The sequence below is a fragment of the Leishmania braziliensis genome, chromosome 32 (assembly GCF_000002845.2).
Source record: "Leishmania braziliensis MHOM/BR/75/M2904 complete genome, chromosome 32".
Classification (NCBI taxonomy): Eukaryota; Euglenozoa; class Kinetoplastea; order Trypanosomatida; family Trypanosomatidae; genus Leishmania; species Leishmania braziliensis.
In genome coordinates, this window is record NC_009324.2 from 28,410 (window position 1) to 55,760 (window position 27,351).

General features: G+C 54.2%; 10 protein-coding genes and 1 pseudogene across 11 annotated transcripts; all 11 read right to left on the bottom strand.

The window, feature by feature from the left end:
• Positions 1-1,366: 1,366 nt before the first annotated feature.
• LBRM_32_0070 (hypothetical protein, unknown function) lies at positions 1,367-2,470 on the bottom strand (the record flags this gene model as incomplete). The annotated part of the gene is made up of 1 exon (XM_001567317.1): positions 1,367-2,470. The coding sequence occupies one exon, from the start codon at positions 2,468-2,470 to the stop codon at positions 1,367-1,369; it is 1,104 nt and encodes a 367-aa protein (XP_001567367.1).
• A 1,459-nt stretch (positions 2,471-3,929) lies between these two features.
• On the bottom strand, positions 3,930-5,405 carry LBRM_32_0080 (hypothetical protein; the record flags this gene model as incomplete). The annotated part of the gene is made up of 1 exon (XM_001567318.1): positions 3,930-5,405. One exon carries the CDS (start codon positions 5,403-5,405, stop codon positions 3,930-3,932), a length of 1,476 nt encoding a protein of 491 aa, XP_001567368.1.
• A 1,917-nt stretch (positions 5,406-7,322) lies between these two features.
• On the bottom strand, positions 7,323-8,351 carry LBRM_32_0090 (hypothetical protein, unknown function; the record flags this gene model as incomplete). Its single annotated transcript, XM_001567319.2, has 1 exon — positions 7,323-8,351. The coding sequence occupies one exon, from the start codon at positions 8,349-8,351 to the stop codon at positions 7,323-7,325; it is 1,029 nt and encodes a 342-aa protein (XP_001567369.2).
• Positions 8,352-10,771: 2,420 nt separating this feature from the next.
• Positions 10,772-11,773, bottom strand: LBRM_32_0100 (putative protein transport protein Sec13; the record flags this gene model as incomplete). The annotated part of the gene is made up of 1 exon (XM_001567320.1): positions 10,772-11,773. One exon carries the CDS (start codon positions 11,771-11,773, stop codon positions 10,772-10,774), a length of 1,002 nt encoding a protein of 333 aa, XP_001567370.1.
• A 717-nt stretch (positions 11,774-12,490) lies between these two features.
• Positions 12,491-13,642, bottom strand: LBRM_32_0110 (conserved hypothetical protein; the record flags this gene model as incomplete). Its single annotated transcript, XM_001567321.1, has 1 exon — positions 12,491-13,642. The coding sequence occupies one exon, from the start codon at positions 13,640-13,642 to the stop codon at positions 12,491-12,493; it is 1,152 nt and encodes a 383-aa protein (XP_001567371.1).
• Positions 13,643-14,527: 885 nt separating this feature from the next.
• On the bottom strand, positions 14,528-15,265 carry LBRM_32_0120 (Qa-SNARE protein; the record flags this gene model as incomplete). The annotated part of the gene is made up of 1 exon (XM_001567322.1): positions 14,528-15,265. One exon carries the CDS (start codon positions 15,263-15,265, stop codon positions 14,528-14,530), a length of 738 nt encoding a protein of 245 aa, XP_001567372.1.
• A 1,126-nt stretch (positions 15,266-16,391) lies between these two features.
• LBRM_32_0130 (putative N-myristoyl transferase) lies at positions 16,392-17,657 on the bottom strand (the record flags this gene model as incomplete). The annotated part of the gene is made up of 1 exon (XM_001567323.1): positions 16,392-17,657. One exon carries the CDS (start codon positions 17,655-17,657, stop codon positions 16,392-16,394), a length of 1,266 nt encoding a protein of 421 aa, XP_001567373.1.
• Positions 17,658-19,817: 2,160 nt separating this feature from the next.
• Positions 19,818-20,732, bottom strand: LBRM_32_0140 (conserved hypothetical protein; the record flags this gene model as incomplete). Its single annotated transcript, XM_001567324.2, has 1 exon — positions 19,818-20,732. One exon carries the CDS (start codon positions 20,730-20,732, stop codon positions 19,818-19,820), a length of 915 nt encoding a protein of 304 aa, XP_001567374.2.
• A 584-nt stretch (positions 20,733-21,316) lies between these two features.
• Positions 21,317-22,006, bottom strand: LBRM_32_0150 (annotated as a pseudogene). The gene has a single exon. A coding segment is annotated over exon 1 (690 nt).
• A 1,614-nt stretch (positions 22,007-23,620) lies between these two features.
• On the bottom strand, positions 23,621-24,307 carry LBRM_32_0160 (conserved hypothetical protein; the record flags this gene model as incomplete). Its single annotated transcript, XM_001567325.1, has 1 exon — positions 23,621-24,307. One exon carries the CDS (start codon positions 24,305-24,307, stop codon positions 23,621-23,623), a length of 687 nt encoding a protein of 228 aa, XP_001567375.1.
• A 1,706-nt stretch (positions 24,308-26,013) lies between these two features.
• Positions 26,014-26,949, bottom strand: LBRM_32_0170 (putative mitochondrial carrier protein; the record flags this gene model as incomplete). Its single annotated transcript, XM_001567326.1, has 1 exon — positions 26,014-26,949. One exon carries the CDS (start codon positions 26,947-26,949, stop codon positions 26,014-26,016), a length of 936 nt encoding a protein of 311 aa, XP_001567376.1.
• Between the last annotated feature and the right edge of the window lie 402 nt (positions 26,950-27,351).

Below are 27,351 nucleotides of genomic sequence, written 5' to 3' on the forward strand. Positions count from 1 at the left end.
GTGTAACAAAGAAAAAGACATATTTGGAGGGGGGACAACGGAGGCCTGAATAGGCACTCGCACAAAATGAATAACAGGCACAGACAAAAAAAAACACACACAAGAAGAAAAAAGATATCAGTTTCCCCTCTGAGTGTCTGCGTGCATGAGCCTCTTTAAGAGAGAAACGACGAAGAGAACGAGTTAAACATGATGAAAACAACATGATGATCGAAAGGGGAGAAATAAAGAGTATCGTTCTTGTTGATTGTTCTTTTCTATATGCACCTGTCGTCACAAGGGAGCTGCCCACTCAGAGAAACAAAGGCAAAAAGGGGGTAAAGAGAGAAGAAGAGAGCAAGGAAACGAGCAGGGAAAAGAGATGGTACGCAAAACATAAGACGGAGCGATGAGCCGCTCAACATGAAAAGCATAAGCAATATAAGCACTGGGCAATACTAGAAAGTGACAAATGCAGAGCTCATCCTATGCGGTATATGAACGTAGCATTGCCTCGCCAGTTATTTGTCCGTTCGTTTGGTTAATCAGAAGGGAGCGGAACAGAATGGAGAACAAGAAGAATGCGTTGTTTGCAGGGTGTGCCTTGCCTCTTCGCAGGGGCCGAATGATGCGTAAATCAGTACTGCATGGTGAGAGATCTACATGCATGATATCAAGTGACACACTGTGTAACAACCCAGTCGTAGCACAGAAAAGCAGAAAGAAGAAGACCTTCCCTGTCTATCCAACGCGTTCGTTTCGTGGAAGCAAAAAAAAAAAGAAGGAAGTCACACACACACACACACACACACAGAAGCTGAGGCCAAAAGGTTGATCTCCAACTCTTAGAGAAACAAAGGCGGAAAAGGAAAGAGAGACGAGAAAGCAAAAGAAACGGGGAAGAAAGGGGAAAAAAGAAAAAGCATTGCATGGAAACGTTAAAAACACGCAACACAATTCCCATAGGGGGGAGCAGCTGCGACTTCTTTCTCAGTGATTGCCACTTTTTCCCTCTTCTTCACCTCACGTCTGAAATTTGCAACTGTCGGAGAGAGGAAAGAAGCACTTGAGAAAGACCTAAACACAGTGACGAAAATCACAATTACACACAGAAGAATGCATTCTCTTGTTGATGATGAGCGAAAGTAACACAAAGAAACAAGAACGAGAGAAATGAAGAGAGAACAATACATGGAAAGCACAGGAACGGGAAAAAAAATGGGTAAAGACTGAGGATATAAAGAAAAGAGAGGAGAGGCGAGTGGAGGGGACAATAACCTGTGCTGAAGTGGCGCTGCAGTGTAGAAAATGATATGTTTTCTGTCAATGTCGGACAGCTGCAGTGCTCCCTTTCAAGATAGTGTCCCATGACACCGCACAACTTTCGCTAAACCAGGTCACTGTCGAAAGGCACACACGGTGATGGCGTGGTGAGAGGGAACACGCTGTCGTTGCTTTCACCCACAAAGAGCCACGGCAGGCCTTGGAGAGACGACATGTCGAGCGAGAAGGCGGTGAACATCGGTTTTGCAAACGACGCGGACATCTCCGACATCGTTGGAAGAGAGGAAAAGTGGTACGCTGGCACGGCGGATGAAGGCATCATGTAAGTCACGCACTGCTGAGGCACCTGTGATGGCGGTGGCAGATGTCGGGGAGCACCAGGTGATGACCTACGTATCTTCGAGGTCTTTGCTGGCGGTAAAGTCTCTCCCGCAGCCGCCAGGGTATCGTTTTTCCCCATCTCAGTCAGCGCCGCCCTCACAAAACGGTCCTTTGTAAGCGCCTTGGCCACGCGGCCATGAAGATCGGGGCAAGCGGCGCCCCTCGAGCATCGTCCGGTAAGTGCAAAGTCCCAGCAGAGATTGGACAAGGAGATGAAATTATCTGTCAAGATGTTAGCTGCTTTGGCCATACTCGTACGCTGCGGGTCAACGTCGCTGACAAGCCAGAGCCTGTACTGCACCTCATACTCGGTGCTTCCAGCCGTCACTTCGATGTCTTCCGTGCGGAACTCAAGGTACTGCAGAGCAACGCGTCGTCGCGCGAGAAGCGAGAGCACCTGCGCAAACTTCTCCGTGACGTTGGCCTTCATGGTGCGAGAGAAGTAATTGCGCTGCGGATTCCTATAGTACTTCCGCAGGTTATCAAGCACTTCACGCCTCACGTGGATCTGGTGACATGTTCGTGGGTCCTTGTAGCGAACTTTACCGTAGCACTTGCCAAAACTATGCATAAAGCAAATATCGAGCGAGGCGTTATTGCGATCACTCAACCACCCGGCAGTCGGCTCCACGTCATCTAAGGAGATCGTGAAGGTATCTAAAATTCCTTTTGGTGGGTCACGCTGCGTGGTCAATGCCTCCGAAGAGACCGGTACAATCTGAATGATTGTTGGAACGTCGGTGAAGAGGTCGCGCGTAAAGTAGGCCTGTCCAATCCCCGAACCCCTCGCAGAAAAACCGGGTTTCACATACGACTGATCCTGCATTGCCGATCGTAATGAAACCGTACAGCGCCACAATGGGGTGGAGAGGGAGCGAAATGATGAAGCAAGGGAGAGTAAAGCCGCAAAGGGGGGGGACACGTGCCAGAAATAGGAAAGAGAGAGAAAAGGAAGGTAATAATGAGAGAAGGACCAATAAAGCCTCAGCCAGAGTCAAATAAAAGAGGGAGGCAAACGAGTAAGAGCGAATAAAAGCAACACTGATCTTTCAAGGAAAAGCGACAGTTCCTCTCTTCGTCCTGCTTTCTTTCATTCTTGTTGAAGGCCCCCTACTTGAAAAGCGCGCCCCTCTTGGAAGTCTAACGCGTGTTTGTGTGTTTGCTTGTTTTTGCGAGACTCTCTGCGAGTGAGTGGGAATGTAGAAAGAGGAGGAGGCGCTTCTCTCCTTTGTGTCGATAGAGGCGTTGATATGTCTGGCCGGCTCTACGGTGGGATTAAAGAAAGGCAGAAGAGAGAGGGGGTGAAGAGGGAGCAGAGGGTAACCTATTGGCATGGGGGGGGGGGGGGGGCTCAATCTCCATTTTCCAACGCGTGATGAGCGATACCATCAATACGCTAAACATTACCAGGTAGGAAAAACTGACATTAGCAGGTTGTTCCCACGGAGTTGCTATTTTTCGAGGACCTCGATAAAAGTGCAGCGTCCACCCCTCCTTATCCACCACGTCCCACCTGTCCCCGGGTCGCTAGCCGGACCACGTTCACTCAGGTATACGCAGCCGCGCATAGAGGGTCGAGCACTGACACATGAATCTCGGCGTCAGTCCCATGACTGCGTGCGTAGGCTTTACGGAAGGCGGAAATGCCTGCCGTGCTGTCGAGGTATGGGTGTACTGCTGCTCCCCCTATCAGCGCCGTGAACGCCCAAAGACTACAGCGGACCGCGCAGGGCTTGGCGGCGTTCATGCTACCCGCGTCTGACGCCAACCAGCCGCTACCGGCAACGACCGTCCGCCTCGTATGTCGAGGAACGCATACCGCTCTCCATCCTCGCGGCGTCATACAGCCATGAAGATCGCACTCTACTGCAGGCGCCGTAAGATGCGCGCTCGGCGACAAATCCGCCCACGATGCAGAGAGGAGACCGTGCGTGGCCGCTTGAAAACCAGGCGGCGCATCATCGTAAGAAAACCACAAAATGTGCAAGCAGGCACGTCCAGGACTCGGGCAGCAGGCCAAAGGCGTCACACAAACCGCCCGTCCTTCCCGTGGCAGTTGCTTGATCGCATCAACTCTCTGTTGGGGGCACGTCTGCTCTCCGGCACAGCCTGCTCCAAAGCTGCCGTCCAACAACACGCCAGCAAGCCCGTGCCCATGGGAAACGCCGGTCCCGTTGCTGCTCAAGGTGCTGTCGGCCGTTCTCGCGGCGCGTCGAGTCGCCTGCAGGGCGGTCCCCACCGCCTGTGTCGACAACTCGTCAGTTGGGCGCCGTCGATCCACACGCTCACGTGATCGCTAGAGGCGAGTCGCCTCGCACACACAGAGGATGGCAGGCCAATGCTGCTGCCACCATCTGCGTCACCGCTGGTCTAGCGACCAAGCCCTTTGGGTGCGCGTCAGTCGCTGCCTCTCGTATCTCATCTCGCCACCAAACTCGTGGCAAAGCGCATTGCCTCCAGCCCCAGCACCTGCAAGGAGAAGGGCGCTCTCCGCTTCTGCAGCTGATAGGCGTGCTCGGCCTCGCCTCGGCAGGATGGGAGGCAGCGGCGCCGGCAAGGGTGGCTCGACAAGCGCCGACACCCATCCCGCCGTCACGACAGTAGAGAGGGCAGCAACTCCGTCCTCGAGTGGTGTGTGGTACGGCCTTCTTCGGCGCTGTAGCGTACTGTGAGACCCCCAATATCGGGTAGCTCGGTGGATCTGTTGCCGTTGAATTACCGGCAGCGGCGGGCTCGCTTCGGGTGGGGTGTGTGGAACGTGGAGGACCGCCCCTCCCCACCCCAGGTCGCGAGCCGCGCACCCGAAGAACGGGGTGCACAAGGGCCCCCACGCCCGACTGCCTCCCTCCTCCTGCTGCCACCAGGAACTGCGCCAGCGCTCGCGCGCATAACGCGGAGCATATCGCCGTGGTGTGCGCCGTGGGTCTTGGCGCTGGGCCTCGCCCCATCGACGCGCCGCCTTCCACGCGAGCAGCAGCAGCACACACGGAGAGCAGGTCGCTTCCGCTCAGCGGCGTCGCTTGCTGGAGGGGAGGCAGTGCGCTACTCGCTCCGAGCGCGGCGTCCATTAGCGTGAGTCCGTGATGACGCTCGCCAACCTTCTGGAGGGTGTTCATGATGCGGCGAGCGTACGTGGGCCTTCTCTGCATTGACGTCTGCATTGCATGAAGGAGCAGCGCGCCGGTATGCTCGCTCAACGGAAGATCGGCCACACCCCCGAACACGACTAAGCGAGACCACAGGCTGCGCATCCGCAACCACGTAGTGGTGCTCCACGTCTCTTGCATCAGCAGCTCGGATTCTCCGTCAGTGTTGTCCTTCGACGTGCGGTACGAGTGACCAACGGCCTCGACAACAATCGTAACAACAGACGCCCACTTCACTTCGCACCGTTGGAGGCGAGGCGCCGCCATCAAGAGCTCGCTTTTCACGGTGGCTCGAACTCCGTGCACTTCGCGCACCGCGTGCCACGTATGGCAATCCTTCGCTGCGCGCTCGCCTCCTGCGCACCTCGCGTCATGTACACGACGAATGCGGGCGCGGCATGTCCCGTAGGGCGGCGGCCATTGCTGCGGCGAGTCGACAGGCGGGCACTGCTGTGTGGGGTGCGCACGCAGTGCGGCAGTCTCACCTCGCACCGCCCACGAGGAGGAGCAGAGTTCCTGAGCCGACACAACCTTGTCGGCCAGTCGGTTTATAAGCCGCTGAGGAGAGGCTGGCAGAGCCGCCACAGGTCGCCCTCGGTATGTTCGATCCCGCATTCGGGCTCGTGGAAGGCAACGTAGGATTGGAGTGTCCTAATCACATACAACACGTTCCAATGCAGCGGGCGCATCGCTTCGCTCGTCTTTTAGGTGTTATCGCCGCCAAGCCAACAAGAACTCAAGAGGAATCACTCAGGTGCTTCCTATCCTCTTCGTTTTCAAGCCAGATAATACACCTTGTGAGGAGACCTACTTCCTTTCGCAAGAGTTGTGTGATGGCTGTGTTGGGAAACAACAACTCATCTGAGGGATGTCTCCCATGTATTCCCCCTGCATGTCTTGTGATGTCACACTATTCGAAGGACGCGTATTCTTCGCTAAACTTAGCCAATAACGGAGTGGAAGTGTCTTCATGTGAGATAACGAGTTTATAAGCACGTTAGATAGGCAAGCCCTTTTCCATTCAAGCCCCACCGAGACCTATACAGCCTGTGTAAAGATGGCCGACGTGTCATACACAATGGTATGTGAATAGGTCTCTGCTAGTAATGCAGTCCTATTATTACTCCCTTTTTCCCTTCGGTGGGGATTCAGTTTATCACATCTACCAACGATGAGAACGGACAAGAAGAGGGAGAAAATACGCAACATTCATCACTATTCACCATTCCGATCAAGGCCACTGTCGCAATGCTAGTGAAGTATTTGAGTGATCCTCGCTACCAAAAACGGTCTCAGTACCCACTGGAATAGTCGGCTGCAACAACGGCGTACATGTACCCCTTTTACAAGAGTAACATAGCAAAACAGAGCTCACTTAGATAATTCATTTTTTTCGTGCGACCATTTTTCCTTACAGGTCATGAGCTCCAGCTCCACTCAAACCCCCCAGCTCGTCGCAGGCCCATCGCGTGCTGCGAAGCAGCAGCATGCACGCGGTACAGCAGTGCGCCAACCCAGCCACCCGAGCACGGCCCCAGGCCCATACTCTGCCCACCCACACACCCCGCACCACAGGTCGCCTCGCAGCCGCGCCCACCATGCCGGCCGCCCCCGCAGCGAGGCCCCGGGTCCGGGGTGCCGCTCGAGTTGCGCTGCCACCCTGTCTAGCACACGGATGGCACAAGCGTCCTCGCGGTCGCAGGTCGCGCTGGCGCATCGCCATCCACGACCGGGCTGTCGGCATGTAGTGCGATGCGGCGCTCGGGCTCCCCTCCCCACGTCCTAGATGCCTGACCCTTGTCGCCACCAGAAGCGGCTCGGCAGGGGGGCGGGGTGGCTGTCTGACTCCCCCCCCCCGGAGAGGAAGGGGCACTGGGCCCCGATGCCACGCTGGAGCGTCCGTCCCCCGTCATTAGGGCAAAGAGAGAGAGAGAATGAAATCAATAAAGGAAGCAAGTGAACAATGTTGTGAGCACTCCACTGTTTTTTGCATTTATGATTCGCAAGGAGCAGAGGAAGTAACACGCGCTAGTTGCGTGTAGAGGATATGAGAAGAAGCTGCAACAAAAAAGGAAACACGTCGACAGAAAAACGTGAAACGCGAGGAAAGAAAGGTGATGTGCGGTCAGAGCACGTAGCATAGAAGACAAAGGAAGAAAAACCTGCGCGGGCGCCGCGAAAAGGAGATTTTTCTGGGGTAGTTGCAACGGAGAGAGTAACGAGAGGCGGGAGAAGAGTAACGAGAGTGCGCGCAGGATTGCGTGCGTCTTTTGTGACAAGGAGGGGGGGGACGAAATATGAGCAGCCAAGAAGAGAAATAAGTGGAAAGGAGGACAGCGTACAGGAAGTGAAACGGGAAAAGCGAAGCGCTGGAATATACAAAGTAGGAGAATGAGAGAGGAAGTGCGGGGTGGAGAGAAGTGGAGGGGTCTTCCCTAGAGCTGCACATGTACATTCACAAGTACAGAGTAGGCAGTGTCACAAAGTATTCAGGAAACCCCCAAGGTAGGGAAAACCGACATGAAAACAATTTTAGTCACGTCCGCTGCCGCTGCTGCCGGTGTGGTGGTTGGTGCCGCTCACTTCCTCGCTGCTGCTACGGACCAAGTCGCTGCTATTCTTTCCGTCGGAGGAAATATTGTGGTGCTTGGTACGGTTGGGCATGACTTTGCTCGAGATTGTCTCCGACGCTGGCTCATCTTGAGTAAACAAGGACACACGGTTGAGGTGATGTCCACCGCTTGCGTGCCCTCTAACTGAAGAGGCGTTCGACTCGTGTGGATGCATCTGAAGCTGTATATGGCAGCCACCACTTTCGCCCTCACCGCACACTAGGGTGAAAGCAGGTACCGTGTTGAAGTCCCGAAGTGAGTCTGACACCATCCTGTTCCGAGGCTGGGCGCCGTCCGCGAGCATGGCGTACGAGCCATCGACGGGAGAGAAGCTCTGCAGGCAGCCCGGCTGCAGCGACCTTGGCACTCGGGTGGACACAGTCGGGAGACCCTGGGTGACTTCACTAATATCCCGCAGAGCGCGTGCCAGGATCGGATCACGCGCCTGCGCCTTCTTGAGATCGGCGTGAATGCACGGGCAATCAGTGCTGAAGCTGCATGACCCAGTCGTGGAAAACTGCAGGCACTGCAGAACAGCAATGGCGCCGGCGTGTTCTGCGTTTGTGTCAGCTGAGAACAGCCATCGCCGGTATGCTTCTTCGTATTGCAGAAGACCTGTAGAGGGAAAGACGTCGGTGACGCGGTACTCAAGGTATTGCACCTTGAGTTCCTTGTTTGCACGCATGCATAGCAGCTGGCGGAGCTCTGGGCTGAGCAGCGCCTTCACCGTGCGAGCGAAAAAGCGGCGAGTGGGGTTGATGTAGTGCTTACGGAGAGAATTGAGGATGTTCGCCTTGATGTGGATCTGGAAACACGTTGCAGGGTTCGAGTTGGTGCGCCCCACACATTTGCCAAAGCTGTGCATAAAGCACACCGTCAGCAACGGCTTTCCTTCACGGTTGATCCAGCCCTTCGTCGGCTCCACACAGTCTTCCGTAACAGCGAACATCGCCTCATCCTTACTCGACATCTCCGGGGGTTGGTCACCGCAGGGTACTATCACAATCGCGGTTGGCGGTTCGGTTGCCACGTCGCGGGTGATGTAGGGCAACGTGGAAAACGCCATCTCTCCCTGCCGGAGTGCTCACTGTCTCCTCTGATCAAAGTCGCAGGCCGCAGAGAATGGCGAATGCAGCGAGCGCTGCCGAAAAATCAGGGCGAAGTATGAGTGAAATGCGAAAACAAAATCCAGATGTCAAAGAAAGCGGTAAAACATGGAGCGGCAAGAACAAAGGGAAACGAACACCAACCAAACACACACGCAAGGAAAATAGACAAACCAGAGCAGAAGATGGAAAGCAGGGTGGGACTCAGCGAGAGAGAGAGAGACGCGGACACCACAGCACACCGTCTGTCCGCTAAATCCCCACACGACGGACAGGTAGATGAGAAGAGGATGCGGTGCAAGAGAAACGAGGTGGGAGAGAAAAAATGGGAAAGAAACACCTGCAGCATGCCTAATGCGCTTTTTATTATTTATCACGCGGACAGACTCAACTGGAAGAGGAGAAGAACTGAGCACTATCCACAGATTCTGAGGACAAACCTGGGTCACTGAGGAAGTAAACGCCCGAAAGATGAAGAGGGAAACAAAGAGATCGCTGATAAGGCCTGTGACCGAGACTGTGGCGAGTCTCTTACTTGGTGGTTGCTCGCCCGTCGTAAAGATGAACGTGACAAGAAAGGGAAATAACGGGGAGAGAGTGGGTGTCAAAGTAAATAAGCATGATGCATTCCGATAGACGATTCCAGCTCTTCCTAGGTGGTGAGTTTCTCATATTCATGGAAGAACCTGCCGATCTGATTTTTCTCCCCTCGCACACCCGATGCCACTAGCGCTGGCAAGGCTATCCGTGAGAAATCTGTTGTTTTGGTGTTATCACCGGATAACACTACGCACGAACAGGTAGGCTTACATATCCCCCGTTTCTGCCACCCAGGGATGTCTATCGTATCGGAAAATGAAAGGGGTAAATATTAGGGAAAAATCAAGCGCCTGCAATCACTTGATTTATCAAGGTCTGAAAGGAAAAGAATATAATGAAAAAAGGCGCAGAGGAGTGCTCCGTGACACAGGTCATTCGAATGGTAGCGAGCACGCCGACTCAATTCTTATCATCATATTATTTTCCGATAATCCCCCGCTCTTTGTTTCCTGCTGCAAACTCTCGAAAAGGCGGGTAAAAAAGAGTGTAAGAAGCAAAGCAGAAGACCCATATGCGCCTCTTGAATTGGAGGGATGGAAAGGGAGAACACACGGCGGTGTGACCTCCTTGCCCTGCTGAAATGTCACATTGCTGTGTGTAGCGGCGAACATGAAATTGTTGCGTTGCGTAGGACGGGTCTCACGGTACAGCGCCACGCTCGAAACGAGTGAATCGAGTATGAAATGAAATGTGCACAGAAAGGGAAAGAGGGAATGAGAGAGACACACACACACATAAATACCAGCGAAACTCGAAGTGAGGTAAGAGGGCAAAACTGCAGACCTTCCAAAGGTATGAGCCTTTTAAAAGGCTTGCGTCTGGTGACGCAGTTCGCTTGGCGTCTTCCTCACTTCGGCCTGAAAGCGGGAGGGGGTAGAGTGGTACCTCCGTGCGTATGCAACCATGACCCCGAGAGGAGCGTGGCTCAGCTGGTAAACAACGATTTTATACTCTGCGATAATACGGCAAAGGGCTGCGAAGAGTGCGAAATGATGTGGTATCCCTCGACAACGGGGTAGAGGTAGTTGTCGTCGGGGGCGAAGGTGCTTGCTCTGCCATCACGAAGGCTGCTGGGCCAAACAGCACGCAACATAGTGTCGTCATGTTTTTCTCTCCCTATATCAGTGTGTGCATGTGTGAATTCTGGTAGCACAGATCAGCTTCGCTTTTTGTCTTGCACGCCGAAAAGCAACATGACAGAAATAAAGTTATCCAAGATGAACGTACACACACGCTACACAGTCGTGCACAAATCCCTAAACACATGCGCCGGCAAACAGAGATACTCCACCGAGAAGCCCTCGATGTGTCTCCCGCCATTCCATCCCAGCAAACGGCTCTGCACTAATACAAATGAAACGATAAATTACGCAACGTGAACGCAGGCAAGACAAAGTAAACAGGAAGATATGATAGAATCAAGCTGGGGGGTATGCGCTGGAGTCGCCGCAGGAGCAACAACGACTCAGCGAACAGGGGCAAGGGAAAAGAGTGGTCCGTATTTACCGCGTCATGGCGCCGTCCTTATGAGCCATACGCCGGTGCGCCATCCTTGTTCGTACAGGGGCACGGGTCCGTTACGGTAGTGCCAAAGGGCAAAAGGAAGAGGTAGGAAAGGGGAATGAGTGAATGGCGCTAGGAGCAAGTCTGCAGCTGTCCTCGTCTACTGCTGAAAGTCCTTCAGAGGCAACTTAATCCACGGTTCGGTAAAGTCAGCACCTTCTCGAAGCACAAACACCTCGGACTTCGCGTTTGTCACCACAAGCATCTCACCCGAGGGGGCCCACGAAAGCCTCCAGACAGGCTCCGCAAACTCGATGACACTCCGCTCCCATTCCGTAGCCTGCGAGACACCCTCATTGATTTCTGCGCATAGCTGATTCCACGGCTTCCGGTACATGACAACCGTCTTATCCTGCCCGCACGATGCAAGAATCACGAAGCGAGACGCCGAAGATGTAGGACAGAATGCAACGTCGCGAACCCAGTCAGCATGTGCTTCGATCACCTGATGCAGCTCAAACTCCAAGCCCCGCTCTGGAGAACACCCAGACACCCAAAGACGGACGTGACCGTCGCAGCCGCCAGAGGCGACCATTACGTGCTTCGATAGTTCTGACTTGAACGGCGCAAACGTTACACTTGTTGCCCCCATTGCGTGTGCGATTTGGTTGCTATTGTTGCTGAGCTTCATGCTGGGCTGCCAGCAGCCGTCACGGTAGGTGGTGATGGCGACGGTGCCGTCGCTGCTTGCGGTGGCAACAGCTGGTCCGTACTCCTCCGGTGCCCACTGCACCGCGTTCACGCTGCCCTGGTGTATGTCAATAACATGCACAGGCATCCACTTGGGTGCTCCCTGGTGGACTTCCTTCCAGATGATTGCTTTCTGATCGTACGAGGCAGAGGCAAGAAGGTTGCCGAAGCGCGGGTGCGCCCAGCTTACCATCCACACTGGGCCCTCGTGACCGGTGAGAGTCGCCACACGGTTCAGTGGGGCACCCTCCCGGGCGAGGTGAATGCCGATTGTTCTATCAGAGCTCGCAGTGGCGAGCTGCAATCCATAGTAGTCAAACTGCGTGTCATGAATGATATCCGTGTGCACTTGAGCGACGGGCAGCTGCAGCGCATCAGGACTGGCGACGCCGTTTGCCAAATGTGGCGGCATTCCTGATGCACGAGGCGGCTGGGGAAACGCTTGGAAATGCATACTTGGCTGAGCTGAAGCTTCTCGTTTTCACACGCTGCAAAACAAAACATAAAGAGAATGGCTGAAGGACCTGAAGACCACGAGATGTGCGGAGCGAGCAAAAGAGAGGAGAGAAACACAACAGAGAAGTGCAAATTCGAGGTGCCGTAGCGCGAGCATGAGAAAGAGAAAGATGAACAAAGGTCATCGCATCGGGTGAGAGAGAGACTGTTGTGGGAGGGCATAGTCGCAGAACACCGAGCGCATCCAGAGAGATCACGGTGGTGAGCCACAGTAGGAAGGCTCCGTGAGTGCAGAACATGACCAAGGAGATCCCCTCTCTACGATAATTTTCAACGGTGGCTGCCGTGCTTCCTTCCTGATCTTTTTTTTGACGAGGGGGGCTGACGCTCTATAGAGCGCTGGTGGTCTGGGGGAGTGTTTGCGGTGCATGCAGAAGCACCAAGCCATCACTTATTGCGGCCAGCATCGCGCTCCACAGTAGTACATTGCGGCCTGAGATGACCTCCATTTTTTTTTCTGTTTATACGGTTTACAATTGACGCACTTGGGTGGGTGTGGCCGAATCCATTGTGAATTTCCTCCCCTCAGTCCCTCCCCCGCCACCACACACACTCACTCACACAGAGGCACCGACAGAGATGTACACCGGGCACCATCTGAACGCTGCATCGGCTACTGCACCTGTGGGTTATGCTCAGTGTCACTCTCGGCGGGTGGCAACAGCGCCGTGAGGCAGCGCGAGAGTGCCAATACCGACAAGGTCACTTCTAGCGCGTCCTTGTCGTCTTGCTTCTCCTCGACGATGCTGCGCAGCGATGCTAGCTCATAAAGGGTCAGCTGCATGTGCTCCTGACGTGTTTCCTCACGACGAAGCATCGCCTGACTTAAGCGCACCGCCTTCTCCGTGTACATTTCACAAGCCTGGAGCTGCGCAAGAAGCGAGCTGGCTCTTGCGTCTCCTGGCGATGCCTCTGTCCGAGGACACTTGAGGGAAGAGGCTTCATCGACGGGAGAGGGTCGGCGACGCTCCACCACAGGGACATACCAGTCCCGCTGCTTAAACGGCAAAGGGCAGTCCTGCAGTACTGAAGGGTGGCACAGTGCCAGCTCGTTGTCTTCGCGCACAGTGACACGTAGGTTGGGAATGCCTGGTAGCAGCCCTCCTGTTCCGCTGCGACGTAGTAGCCAGTAGGTGTGCAACTCCTCCAGTACCTCCTCGCATGCATTATGTTCGCCTAAAAAAGGACGCGCGTAAAGCAGAAGGCGCTCCAGCGGGACCTCGGGGTGTCCGTGGGCGGCCAACTCCAGTGCGGTGAAGGTGTCCTCCAGCACAGACACGCTCAGGTTCGTCAGCATTGGCATGGAACTGCCAGCGCCACCAGTTTTGCCCCGCACAAGAGACACAACGCCGTCGTCTCTTCGAATGGCCAGCACCGGGCGCCGGGACAACCACGCACGATCAAACTTGTCTGCAATGTACCGGACTGACACCGGATCCCGACGGTCGAAGCTCGAAGTGTGGAGGCTGTTGGGGCCGAGCACGAATGTCCCTACGTCGACCAGCGACGGCCCCCATTCATCACGGTGGCGTATTCGAGGACGCACGATGGATGGCGCCGCGATGGTGCTCGAGTCGCTCAGAGGTGAGCATGGCACGGCTGACGCGGACCCTTGGCCTGTGAGCAGATTTGAGAATGGGGAGCGCGGTAGCAACGATGATACCGGGAACTTCAACACCGATCCTGTGGCGGGCGAGAAGCTGTCAACGCTAACCTGGTGAAGCACCAGCTCCTGACTAGGGAGAAGCTTTGGATGGTTCATCATGAAGAGGCACCTGTGATCGCCTCCACGTAAAGCGACGGAGGTGCTATTGCATATGCTAAGTGTTCCGAGTGGGAAAATAAGAAAGACCACAAAAGAAAGTGAGTGGGGTGGTGGTGACTAGAACTAGAGACAGGGAAGCCTTCTTCCCCCCCCCAATAAAAAAGGTCTGCCGCCACACGCCAGCATTGGTTCTTCCATGCATCTGTCACACGGGCAAGTTGTTTGAAAGGGAGGTAATCTCTTAGCAACGCACAGAGACATCTCTGCGACATGCATCAACGCAGCTAGTCGAGCGCCTGACACCTGTGTTGCAACGAGCGTCTTGCTTCCTTTTCCTTCTCTACGATGTTCATGTTGTGTGGAGCAATTGAACGCCATAAGCGTGGTGCAGGGGGACGATGAGGAAGGGCAAAGCCCTCTCGACCGTGTTGGCGTTGTTCGTTCAGGATTATCCGCCATCACCGAACAAACAGATGGTGAAACCAAGCCGTACACGCCTACATATATAGCATGGGGAAATGGCAGAGTTCAAACGAAAAGGATGCAAATACGCATTTGAAGACGTGGCGTAGCCCCCAACCTCAGAGCGTCATTCCTGAGTGAAGAGGAGAAGCACACACACACAAACCCTGAGCACCATAGAACCCCCATTCTGGGGAACGCAGAACGGATTTGAGAACAAAAAAAATGCGTGCATGTGACTAACTCTCTGCCTACCACCACCCACTCACTCATTCGTCTCGTCACATCATCAAAAAAGGCTCGCACTGCAACCAATAGGCAACAAGATACAGGTTCCTCTCTCTCTCACTTCAACCATAGCTGTCCTCGTCATTACGCCCTAAGATCACCTTTGCACGCACACACTCACCAACGCGCAGTCAGCTATCGCACCACGAGGATACCGAAGAGCATGAGAAAGAAAAAGAGCATTGCGAACACCTTCAGAATGAGCCCGCGGTTGGAGCTCAGGTTCGTCAAGTATTGCATCAGCTCGTGGCTTCCGGCATTGACGTGACGTACAGCGCTGTCAACGTCCGTGTCAATCCGAAGCACCACCTCCTCCTGCTCCTGGACAAGGCGCGTGAAATCATTGAAGAGTTCGCCGACCTCCTGCACGGCTGCCTCGATCTCCAGCACGGCATCCGCTCGCTGCTGGTAGTACTGCGTGTTGCCCGTTCCGGAAAGCAGCAGTTGCTGCTGCTGACGTTGCTCCTGGTCCTGAAAAAGCGCACTCTCAAATGATTGCGGACGATCTGCTGTGGTGAACATGTGACGACGGTTCGCCTTATCCTTGAGGCTTTTAGATTGATGCTGGAGGGTAGTGCGGAACTGCTGGCCAGTGCGCGCCAGTCGGCTGCGCAGTGTCTCGACAACGGTGTCGCTGTGCTTCTCGGACGTGCGGAGGTGATTGATGGAGCCGCCAAATATACCGCGAGAATCGCCCTTGGCCTTAAACACCCCTTTTTGCGACTCAACAGATCGCCGTTTTAGCTCCTCCAGTGTTCCTACATCGCTGTGGAGGCGTTGCAGCGAGCTTTTCACCATCTGCGTTAGCTCACTCACCTCAGCCGTCTGGTCGTCGAAGACGCTCTGGCGGTTTGCTAGCTGTGCCAAGCGCATAATGTACTCAGAGACAGTGGCGATGTTGTTGGAGAACTCCTTGGCAAAGCGGTTGAATGTCTGCACATCACTGCTGCTGTGCAGACCAGTGCATACCACCACGCCAGTGCTCTGCGGCAGTCGGCTCTGCCGCTGGCGCGAAAAGAGGTCATAGAGCTCGTTCGACCGATCTCGTTCAACGACCATGGTTGCGACACAGCTGCCGCTGTGCGATCAATTAGCGTGCCCTCCACACACACACACACACACACACACACTTGTTGCTGAGAGGGGGAGAAAAGGAGAGGTGCTGCGAGCAAGGCCTTTCCTTCTGTTGCTCAGCAAATGGCCCTGCGCAGCGAAGTCGTACACGTTTATCCCGGCAAGCCCACTATCCGCTGATGAGGTCGTCAGCGGGCCAATGTGAAGGTGAGCGAGCGACTTTCTCAAAAGGGCACGTGGGCCAGCATACCGGGCATGTGACGATCGTAAATGACATCAGTGGAAAGGGGGAATGACAAGCAGAACGCAACCCAAGATGAGAAGTACGAGGCAGAGAAGCGGAGAGTCCACGAGACCACACATGGAATGAACACGACGACGTCAGCGGGCGGCACGTGTGGAAGATGGACAGCAGAGTCAAGTGCCCTGCCGTAGTGGTTCTCCCACCACCACCACCACACCTCTCCATCTCGCCAGACGTGACCGATCAGGAGAGGCACAGTGGATATAAACTGAAAGTCGACGGCGAGTGAAAAAAAGCAGATTGAAACACAGGGAGACGTATGGCTGACCATTTTGTCCTCCTCTTACCGTCCTCTTTCGGCTGCCCCCCTTATGCTTCGCATGGAGAGAGAATCTGGCAGGGTAACTGGGAGTCAGTATAGAAACGACGGCGTGTGCGCTGGCGGAGACTGCTCGATGCGTCGGCTAAAGGGGAGTGGACGATGCACTTGTTACTCAACGCACCAGCCTCTTTTTGACATGCTGAACCAGAAGTAAACTCGGCCCATTACACTCCCTCCGCCAACCAGTTTTTCTCTCCGCTCCCGCGCCGCTTTTTCGCCTCGCTAGCACCTACGATGAGGGGAGGGGGCACCTAAGTGTGAAGGAGGGTAAGAGATGAAAGGGTAGGGTCCGGAGTAGACTACAACATCACCAGAGCAACCTGAGAGGGCTTGATCTTTGGATACGACCAATTGTAGAAGTAATATCGAAGATAGCCGTCGCCGGCACCAAACTTTAGTGGCTCGATGAGTGACCGGTTGTCGAGAATCTCCACCATGTTGCACACGTCGAAGCCGCGTGAGTGTGCCACGATGAGAAGATCGAGAATGAGTTGATGCAGAGGCATACTCGTTGCGGCATAGTAGTGGACATATGCCGCGTTCAGCATGTTGTAAGTGCTGTTGCCAATAACAGTAGATGGAATTCGGTAAAAGGAGAAGAAATCCGTTACCTTCTTCTCGTTCTCTACCACATAAGTGAAGACCACCCCGTCGCGCGGAAGAAGGTAGTGGCCGATCTCTGCGTCGCTAAAGACGGGGCTCACGTCGAACTTGTCCAGGTAGTTCATGAGAATCCTCCGCACCTGCGGAACGTCAGATGGTTTCATTTCGCGAAGACCGGAGTTTCTCGGTGCACTCGGCAGGTGGTAGTTGCGCTTCAGCATCGCCATGGGGTTCTGGAACTTCTGGTACTGCGCAGGAATGCCACTGAAGCGGATCTCCACCAGTTTCTCGGGGTTCAAGCTGCGGTGGAAGTACTGCCCGGAAGCATACGGAGTGGGCAGCAGCACTCCAGCCGTGTAGACTGCCTGCCACACGTCTGTACGGTTCACACGGCGTGTCACTTCCTTGATCAAAATTGGGGCAAGCCGCTTCTCTCGCAGTTGCTTGTGAACGCAGAGGAAATTGATTTCGCAGATGTGGCGCGGTGCATCGTACTTAGCCGCCGCCTCTCCTTGTCCTTTTTCCTCGGCCTTTAGCTTCAACGACTTTGGCGTACCCATACGCAGTGTCACGGGAACACCGGCAATGAAGGCCAGTAGTTTCTTGTCCGCCTTCCGCCGAACTGCGACGTGCCAGTCCGGGATGTAGTTCGGTGGGCACAGTGCCCACTGAAGAAACTCCTCGGAATAGTTGAAGCGAAACATGCTGTCGTCGTCCTCGACATAGTTGTCTCGAAGCAGCTTGTAAATGACGTGAATGTCATCGGACACCTCCATGTTTGGCGTCCACCACTCAAATGTGCTGGCAATCGGATAGGGTTCCTCGGGGACGTCGGCTGCCGTCTTTGGTTCGTCCATCGGGCCGGCGAAAACGTCGGTCTCCGCCTCATCTTCCGTCTGCGGTACGGGCTGCGTGCTCCAGAACGCATGTTTACCGTCAGAGTGCGGTGGAGTGCGAGGCATCGCGGTATTCGTGCTCGTCTGTTAACTGTTGTGCGCTCCTCACCCCTTCAGAAGAAATCCAGCAAAACGTAAGAATAAGCCGAAGCTACGCAGCGCACGCTCACACAAAGGCGCAAGCAAGCCAAAATGACAGAGCTGGGGAAAGCGCAAAGAGAGGGAGATGAGAAAATCGCAGTGCGTTAGGATACGGATGAAACAGGAGAGAACAGGGGAAGACATAAAAGCGAATAGCTATGAAAGAAAGTGGTACACAGGAGAAGATCAGGAAGACGGTAAACATACCACCTCGTCAGGAAGAAAAACGCTCGCACTCCTCAAGGCAAGTACGCGCGCATAGACACTCAGTGATACACGCGTCGCGTTTGATGCCAGTGGCAAAGGAGAAGAACGGGCAAAGAGGAAGTCTTGAAAAGCAGTCGAGCTACAGATAGGCTCCCGATGCATCCCCTATACACAACAACTCCTCTCTTCTATCATCCACTCGACCGACTCGGTAAAGAGGCAGCAACCAAATCGTTCCACGCACCATCTGTCAAGTAGAAAAAGGTCTCTTCCGCCATCACTAGCACAATTTGAGAGAGGAAAGAGGCCGGCTACAGTAGTGAGACGCGATTAGCTCTAGCTCCACATGAAGATCGCGTGAAAGCAAGGGGAAAGGGAGTTAGAGTGCTGTGCGCGGGTGTCAGCCTCCTACGTGAAATTCTTTGTTTTCTTGTTTGCTGAAAGCTGCAAGAGAGCCTCAACGCCCAGAGCGTTTTCTCAACGTATAAATTCCCCGTCATACAACATGAGCTCCAGTTCCACTCGAGCTCCCCAGCTCGTCGCAGGCCCATCGCGTGCTGCGAAGCAGCAGCATGCACGCGGTACAGCAGTGCGCCAACCCAGCTACCTGAGCACGGCCTCAGGCTCATATTCTGCCCACCCACACACCCCGCACCACAGGTCGCCTCGCAGCCGCGCCCACCATGCCGGCCGCCCCCGCAGCGAGGCCCCGGGTCCGGGGTGCCGCTCGAGTTGCGCTGCCATCCTGTCTAGCACACGGATGGCACAAGCGTTCTCGCGGTCGCAGGTCGCGCCGGCGCATCGCCATCCACCACCGGGCTGTCGGCATGCGGTGCGATGCGGCGCTCGGGCTCCCCTCCCCACGTCCTAGGTGCCTGGCCCTTGTCGCCACCAGAAGCGGTTCGGCAAGGTGGCGGGGTGGCTGTCTGACCCCCCCTCCCCCGCAGAGTGAGAGGAGGAAGGGGGGACCCACTCGACACTGAGGCCAGCGCTGGGGTGTCCGTCCCCCGTCATCAGAGTGCTTAGAAAAATGTGCGAAAAAAATTGCTTAAACGGCGCACATCTGCATGCACTCAATGCCTAGGAGGTGAAGCAAAGCGACTCAGACGCCATGCTGCGAGAGGAGGCACACAGAGACACGCCTAAGCAAAAGAGCGAAAGGGAAGAAGAGAGAGGCATAGAGGTGAGCGTATGAGAAAAAAGGGAATAGACGTGGCGGAGGAACGGCAGAACCTGAGGAGGCGACAGGCAATGCCTCGGTGCTGCTTCTATAGTACACCCATGGCGCATTGGTGTGGAATCGCCCGCCACTGTAGCAGTCACTAAGAGGAGGCTCGAAGCAGCTTCGTCTCTTTGCAGCTTTTGACATCATACCATATCATATCGTGGCTTCTTCTTCCTTCCCGCTTCTCCCGTACGGAACAGAAGTCAATCAGGTGCCCGAGTGTGGTAGAGAGGGATTGTCAAAGTGCTCTCTTGGCATTTTTCATATGTTGTCTTGCTTCCCTTTTGATGACTTCGAAAGCGCTGGCTGAAGCACCAAGCTGCTCGGGTCCCTTCTTACCTTGTTCTGATGCTTCAGCTCCCTCGCTTTGTGTGGGGACGATTTCGCATATGTGCTTGCCAAGGCCTGAGGCTGTTGAGGGGGGAGAGTTTTGCTTCACTGTGCTTCTTCTTTGTGGCATTCGTTTCGTCGAAAAAGGAGCAAATTATGCGGCCTCAAAGCTCGTATCTTTCCATTGCCCGCCCGCCACATCGCCCCACCAGCTCCCCCTCTCCTCACTTCTGACTCAATTCAAAGACACAACTCGCCCAGAGGGAGCTCCGAATCCATGTGAAGATGAAAACAAGAAAAAAAAAACGCTATGAGGAGCGAAGTTAGGTGACGAAGTCCGGCATATCCGGCATATCCATCAGATCTTGGAATGCGCGCGCACACACCAGGCCACCAAGCCAGAACTTGCAGAACCGGCGACGTCGTGCCTCGGGTTCCGAAACCCACCACACCTCCCACCCTTCTGGGATACTTCGCACGGTGCTGTGGTTCTCCCTCAGGACTACTACCGCCTTGGCAGTAGCCACTGCTGTCTTGAGACGCCGATGCAGGTCGCTCATCTCGAAATCCTCTTGTATGGGACGGCTGAAAAGATGCGACTTTGGACCAAAGAAGTCTCGGTTTATGCTCATCAGCTCATCACTAAGGGTACGCTCGCTATTCTCTGTTTCGCCGGCGCCAAAGCTGGCGTGCGAGGTGCGCGTGGCAGACATCTCCAACATATCAAAACCCAAATCCTTGTCCCTCGCAGCGCCCTCCATAACGGCAGAGTCCGCTGCCGCAGTCACTGAAACGGCGCTAGGAACATCTGAAGGGGAAGAGGGTATCGACTGCACAGATGATGCGGCTGCAGGACGAACAATCGCCAACTCGCGTACTGGGAGAGGTGGAACAACAATACGCTGGAGATGGCTCTTCCTCCACTTGGGGATGTGCTCGGTGGCGAAGAGGCCGCGACGGAAGGAGAGCTGCGTGCGACGGTAGCGGAAGACGTGCGCGTGACGGAACCGCACCAACGACGGGTACGCCCCCCAAAAAGCGAGCATGAGAAACATCATGCCGGAGGAGTACAGGTAGGTGTGGTACACGTATGAAGTCTTCGCCAAGAGAGGGTCAACAAGTGCCTGAAATGGGTTCTGGTTCTTCTGCATGATCCGCTCCATCAAGTTCTTGTCATGCGCCTCCTCCTCACTGTCATGCTTCGTCCGCACAACAATCTTGTCGGAAGTGTAGCCCATTTTGTCGTGAGCAACTCGTGTCCGCGGAGAGAGGCGAAAGGGGAAACTGCGCCGTACTTCTATTGCCTGGACGTAGTGGTTGGGGGAAGAGCACAATGTCCTCTGTGACGCCGTGTCAGTGAACTGAGGTAGAGTGGCCTACAGAGATTTGTCACTAGCGCGTGGCGGCTATAGCGATACGGATCACATAAACATACCCTTTCCTTCCCACCACAGCGGCCGGTGCGTGACTGAAAGATAGAGACGACCAAGTCCTACCGACGCAAACGAATGCGCGGCCTTCTGAAAGAACACTGCCACAGTGCTGGCAAGGGCAATCCCCCAAGAGGGTGCACGGATGGATGAGGTGCAGAAGGAAGATTACGCTAAATCGTGCTATTACTACGGATATATATGGAGACAGGAAAGGAGGCGAATAGGCGATGCACTCTGGGAAGAGAAGAGAGTCTTCACAAGCAATGGCAGTTGCGCCGCACGAATTCGCATGCGGGCCCACATGTAACATCGGCCTCGTCTTTCATGCAAAGAAAAAAAGCCCGCAGAGAAGAATGAGTCCACTCATCGAAAAGGTGCTCACTTTTCTTTTAGGGCCCGCCATATCAGACACGACAACAGAAGACGATGCGATGGAGAGACCTACGACAAGGCGCCGTAGGCTTTTCTTGCATGTCCATTTCCTTGCTTCTTAGTTTTCGGTGGCGCTAGTGCTCATTGGTCGGAGAAACCCACAACACCTACGCCTCGCATCGATAGCACAGCTCAAGGAAAAACAGAGGTGGAAGAACCGTAAACGCCTCCTACACACTGCAGAAGCACACAGTCTTACACGTACGTCCGCACATGTACCGGCCCACTAAGTGTTCGCGTAGGAAAAGAACAACAATGTAGCAGTTGCATCGGCATCGATTGTCAACGAGATGGCACGAGATATTCGAACGTCAGCCCACAAAAAGACTGCAGCGCATTGCCTTCATTCATCTCACTCACCCCCCAACCCGACAGTCCACGAGCACTTCCTTTAGAAGGAGGCATACCTCCTCGGAGTTGCACAGGACATCCAGCGTGCAAACCTTCTCAACGTACCAGTCAAGGCATTCCATGGCCGCTTGAACGAATTCTACGATGGCCGCGTCCTTCTCTTAATGCGCACCGTGGTCGACAACTGCGTTCAGGTAAAGAACGCTATCAACGACGACAGTTAAGTAAAGCGAGGTGTATCGACGATAGAGGCACTTGCGGTTAACGTTGTCCACATCGTTGCAGTCACCCGCACCTCAGTACAGCCATGTTCGCCATGCTTCACTTTCTAGGTAAGCGCGAGTGCCTAGAGGAATGAAACAGGGAAAGAAAGACAGTTGTGTCTTTTCTTGCCTCATCACCAAAGTCACAAAGCTCGATTGTCACCCGCCTGCTGATGTTGATGCTGGTCTGGCCCCTTATCGGCATTGTCTTTTTTTGGCCTTCGGGCGAGGTGAAGAGGACAGCACGTCACCAGCGCCACAACCACACACACACACAACGAATCGTCCTCCCTGAAAGACAGGAAAGAAGAGCAGAAAAGTGGAGCGACAGCCCACAGAGGTGTCAGCGGTGTTCACATTAGCGCAAGTGTGAAAAGGGTAAACCTAAAAAAAAAAATTCAATAGAATTGGGGAAAGCAAAGTGCCCTTGGAGTAATCAGCAGGTGCCCTCAGCAGGGAATATTGACTTGGCAGCGGTGGCCCACCTTTAGTCAACTGAAGCCCCCCCCCCAAAAAAAAAGGTTCTCCAACGTGAGCGTGAGCGTGGAGCAGGAATAGCAAGAGAAGCAGCAGATGGAGAGAGGAGCCAATGAAGAGAGAACTAATAGGAAGAGAATAGAAGGGGTACACAGAGCGCGGAGAAATGCCCTTTAGCAACGATGACGAAGAAGGCAGCCACACAATATCCCTTGTTGCTGTGTCTATCCCCTCTCTCCAGTCCTTCCTCTCGCACAGTGAACACATAGTTGAGCGCAGATATGAATAGGGGAGAGTACAACGGTCGAGATGCGAGGAACACACCGCACGATGAACCCACATGTGATGAGTACCTTCCGGAAAGACGCACGAGATTATGCTTCCCCATCAAGCTAAGGACAAGGGTCTTTCGCTGGATACGTTTTCTCCTCCGCTTAATTTGCCGTTCCCTTGCGGCTCTTGTTGAACATACTAGCTGTTGTTTTCTGCTTCAAGACTAGGAAGGAGAGCGATACTCTTTTTTTTCCCAGGGAAGAAAAAGAAAAGACGCAGAGGGAGTGAGAGTGTGGCGAAACAAGAAGTCAGGAGAGGTGGATGAACGAATCACGGGGGCGGCGAGGGGACACAGTGAAAAGAAACAATAAAAAAACCTGTGAGACCAACATACTGTAGCGATCGCTGCGAACTGACACAATCCCCTCCCCAGCCAAAGAAAAACAACAAAATCAACCACAGAAAAAAAAATGATTTGCGGATCAGCTTCGCATAGCCCCTGTGAAATGCACGCCTTTTCTGGGCCCCACCTCGCACACGGCTGTGCAGGTGTACGCCCGTGAGTGCATGGCTGTGTATGTGCGTGTCTGTGTGTCTGTGTGGGTGGGTGGATGGGTGTGTATGTGTAGCTGAGCACCTCTACGCACCCAGAGCCATCAATTGCTCCTTGGCGCCATGTTTGTGTGGAGTCGAACGTTGCGCCGACAGAGGAGGGGCTATGATAAGTAGGTAAGAGCACGAACAGTCGCGTGCGCACACCCACACAGCACCAACAAAAGGAAAAAAAAACACTAGCAGCCATCACTGTATATACATAAAACCGCCGCACACCGCCACGACGTCGGATATGGGAAACAACACGCAGAAAGGTGGGCAGTGCGGCTGTCGTGAGATCTCTCATTTGGTGGTACTGTTTCGCGTGTAAGTTCGTATTAGTGCATAAAACCGCGCTATGGGCACACGAACGTCGTCACATCGCGTGAAGTGATCGCCGCATAGCATTCTACCGAACATTTCCAAGCCTCTATCCGCCTGCATTCGTCCATAGTTCTCCTCGTCTGTACGACCTGTTTGTGGCGCAAAGCGGGGGATGGCGAGCGCATTCTGGTGTGGATACACATTATCGGGTGCTGAGTCATCTAGGATTAAGGCGGTGCGCTCTTCAAATTGAAAACCATCTATCATGCTGAGGTTCTTTATTAAGCGCCCGTAGCCATCCCCTACGCATGCGTCGCGGGTGTACCACCGAGATTCGTCAATAAGATTATCCGGCAGCAGCCACCGAAGCAGCGTCCGCGCGTAAAGGTCTTCGCCAGCGGTAAAGATACGCATATCGTAGTGCTCTGCGCACTGATGAAGGAATTCACTCAGCCCAGGTCGCCTAAACGCGTAGTAGGTTACACTGGGGTCATCCTCCAGCGTGAATTGGAAGAAGTTCTCGTTGGTATCGATAAAGAACGTTGGTTTCTCGAAGTAACAGTGAACAAGAGTCTCGTCCATGTCTAAGAAAAGCGTCCGCCGGTGTTTATTAACGCCCACATACTCCTCTGGCTTCGTGAAGAACCGAGGGGGACCGTCGGTCATCCTGCATCCTCACAATCACAAAGACTGTGATTTACAACGACGGCGCAGTGAAGACTCGATCACCAGCACTCCTCACGATGCGCACACGCGCACAATGCACCTCTTCTTCCACCAGTAAAAAAAGGGGGGAAAAAATAATAATAATAATCAAAACTAAAGATAAAAACAGATACGGAGAAGGCAGAAGGAGGATAGAGGAGCCTGGAAAAGAGAAGGGAAAGTCAAAGAATACGAAGCTGTAATCGAACCCAAAGGCAAAATAGGGGAAATGGAATTGTGGCGAGAACGTCCTCTGCAAGAGTAGCGGTGCGCCGCTACTTTCGTACAGCACAACTCACAAAAGCACCCAGGCTACCAACAAGAGGAGAGCAGGAAAAAAAAAGAGAAATTCTGGAAGTTGCACTATTTCCCCCTCCCCTGCTTCGCCCGCTTTGGCGCGCTCAGCACCGTGAAGGCCGCCGCTGCCCTGTACGGAGACAGGAAAGCCAGTAGAAGGGTGTATCCTCGCTTTTCCTTTGCCGATTTTTGTTTTGGCTCGCTGATACTCGACGTGGCCCTTCACCGTTTTTTTTGCTGGTGTTGGCCCGTTGGTTGGTTTTGGTTCGAGCGATAGACGCCCTACACATAATCCCCCGTACGCGTACACTGAACAATGATCAAGTCAACGTCACCTTTACTTGATCCGGTCTCTTCTCCTGCTGCGCCTTCCCCGTTCTCCTGTTTGGGTGTGTGGGGGGGGGGGGGGTGATGTGGTCGTTGTAGCGGCGTTCATTGCCGCCGTGTATGGGAGAAAGGAAAAGGAGATGTATTGACGGGTGGCAAGGGCAAATTGTGTACAATAAACGGTGGCAGTGAGGAATGCAAGAAGCAAATGCAGAACGCCTGCGCGGGTGCATCAGAGGCGTGTATGCGTATCCGCATCATTAGAGATGCCACAGGGAGGCCACAATGAACAGCACGGCGAACCCTAAAACAGCGCTGCAGAGTACTTGTAGGGGTACGAAGCACCAAGATGATCGTGGAGCAACGCCCTGTTCCGCTCGCGACGTGCTGGAGAGACCGATGCATCAACGGTGCACAAGAAGAACGCCTCAAGCGTCTCACGTTGTGTGTCATCAGCGCTGAAGGAATAACTGGGTTGTATGACGCTTTCGGCGAAGCGAGTAGCGTGTGCAAGTTAGTGTAACAGGGGTGACAGACAACCAGATGACCAGCAAACCAATGGAGCCGCACCGTCATGACATCGCGCAGGCTTGATTCGCGGAAGCAGAGCTCTCCTGCCTAACGATGTTTCGTTTTATGTGTGTGTCTCGAAAAGCGAATTACAAACAATCAGGAAGAGGAGATGTCAGTGATGGCGATGGACGGATGCACTTGACGCTGTTAGCGGGGAGCGGGTATCTCTATTGATGGAGAGAAGAGGGCGGCGGAATCCTGAGCTGTCAAACAAATTCCGTCACGGAACTCACCAGAGATGCAAGAGAGAAAAAAAAAACGGGAGACGACGGACTGTATAAATGCCAAGGGCCATATTGCCCCTTCTGTTCTACAGCACCTCGCCCTCTCCCTCAGGTACCCACGCACAGCAACTCCTTCTCCCTAAAGAAAAGGCATCCCCCATAAAGCGGATACGACAGGGAGTAGAGCCCCCTAAGGCCGACGGAAAGAACGACAGTTCGCACACGAATAGGTGGTGGGGCGACCTGCTACAGCGTGTGCAGGTTTTGAAGACCAGCCTTCACAAACTCGTAGGTGCCAAAAAAAATGCTGCCACCGAGGGATATCCACAGCACGCGTGTCGAAGCCCCGCGGAAGAAGCGCTGTGCGTAGCCGAATCTGTCACCAGACCGTGCTGGCTCACGAATCAACTCATCCAGTACACACCGGATGCCTACTTTCTGCTGCCCCGGTGCGCGCCGGAATAACATAATCCGCGTCTTGAGAACATCCAATGGGGTTGTGAAGAAGGCGGCGCACCCGCCACTGAAGGCGCCGCAAAAGGGGAGGCTGAGGGAGGCGTAGGGGTGGTCCGTAGACGCGTGCATTTTGGCCTTCAGCGATTCGTACAGGGACATCTGAATAACGGAGAAGGGCAGCTCGCGCATCAGCATGATGGGCATGCCTCGAAAAAGATGATGCACGCCAGAGAGACGAATTGGCTGTGACGACACAGAAGCGGCAGCGTCTCCTGGAGCAACACCTAACGTTGCCATGTCGTTGGTGACAGTGCGCAACGTAGATGAAATGGTTGTGTGATGTCCCACCTGCATCTGCTGCTTTACCATCTCTACTGGTACACGAATACAGCAAGCGAAGGACTCACCACACAGAGCCGCCGCAGCTTGGCACGCCATTACACTCGGAGTCATGGCAATCACAGCTCCATCGATTCCGCTCGCAGCGCCGCTGGACGCAGTGAGCGACAAGAACATCCGCTTAGCTGTGTCATATCCAAAGAAAAACGCAGCCCCGCCAGGCACAGAACCCACCGCCATAGCGCTCAACCCCTTGTAGACATTTTTAAAGCCACCGGAGGCCGAAAACCCTTCCTTAGACTGGATGCGCGTCTTCACCGTATCGATCGGGTAGAGGCTAAGGTCGACAAATAGCCCTGCGCAGGCACCAGCCACGAGAGATTCCATTCAAACAACGCACCTCAAAATTAAAAAAAAGGTCAAGCGCTCTGTAGCGTATGGCGATAATCAATCAGGGAGACAGTGAGCAAAGCGACTCGGAGACGTGCAACAGTCAGAATAAAACAACATACACCAACAACCACCAGCACCTCCTGTCTGCCTCTTATGGGTGGTACAAGTGGAAGATGCACACGTTAACAAACATGAAAAAAGGAGAACGTGCAGAAGGGTCATGACAAATATGAGAAAAGTATCCCACACATCGGTTGCAGCATGAAAGCGCGCGAGAGCCAGCAGCACCCCTGCCGGGTTGCTCACTTTAGACGCGCAGTGTGATGACGGGGGACGGACACCCCAGCGCTGGCCTCAGTGTCGAGTGGGTCTCCCCTTCCTCCTCTCACTCTGCGG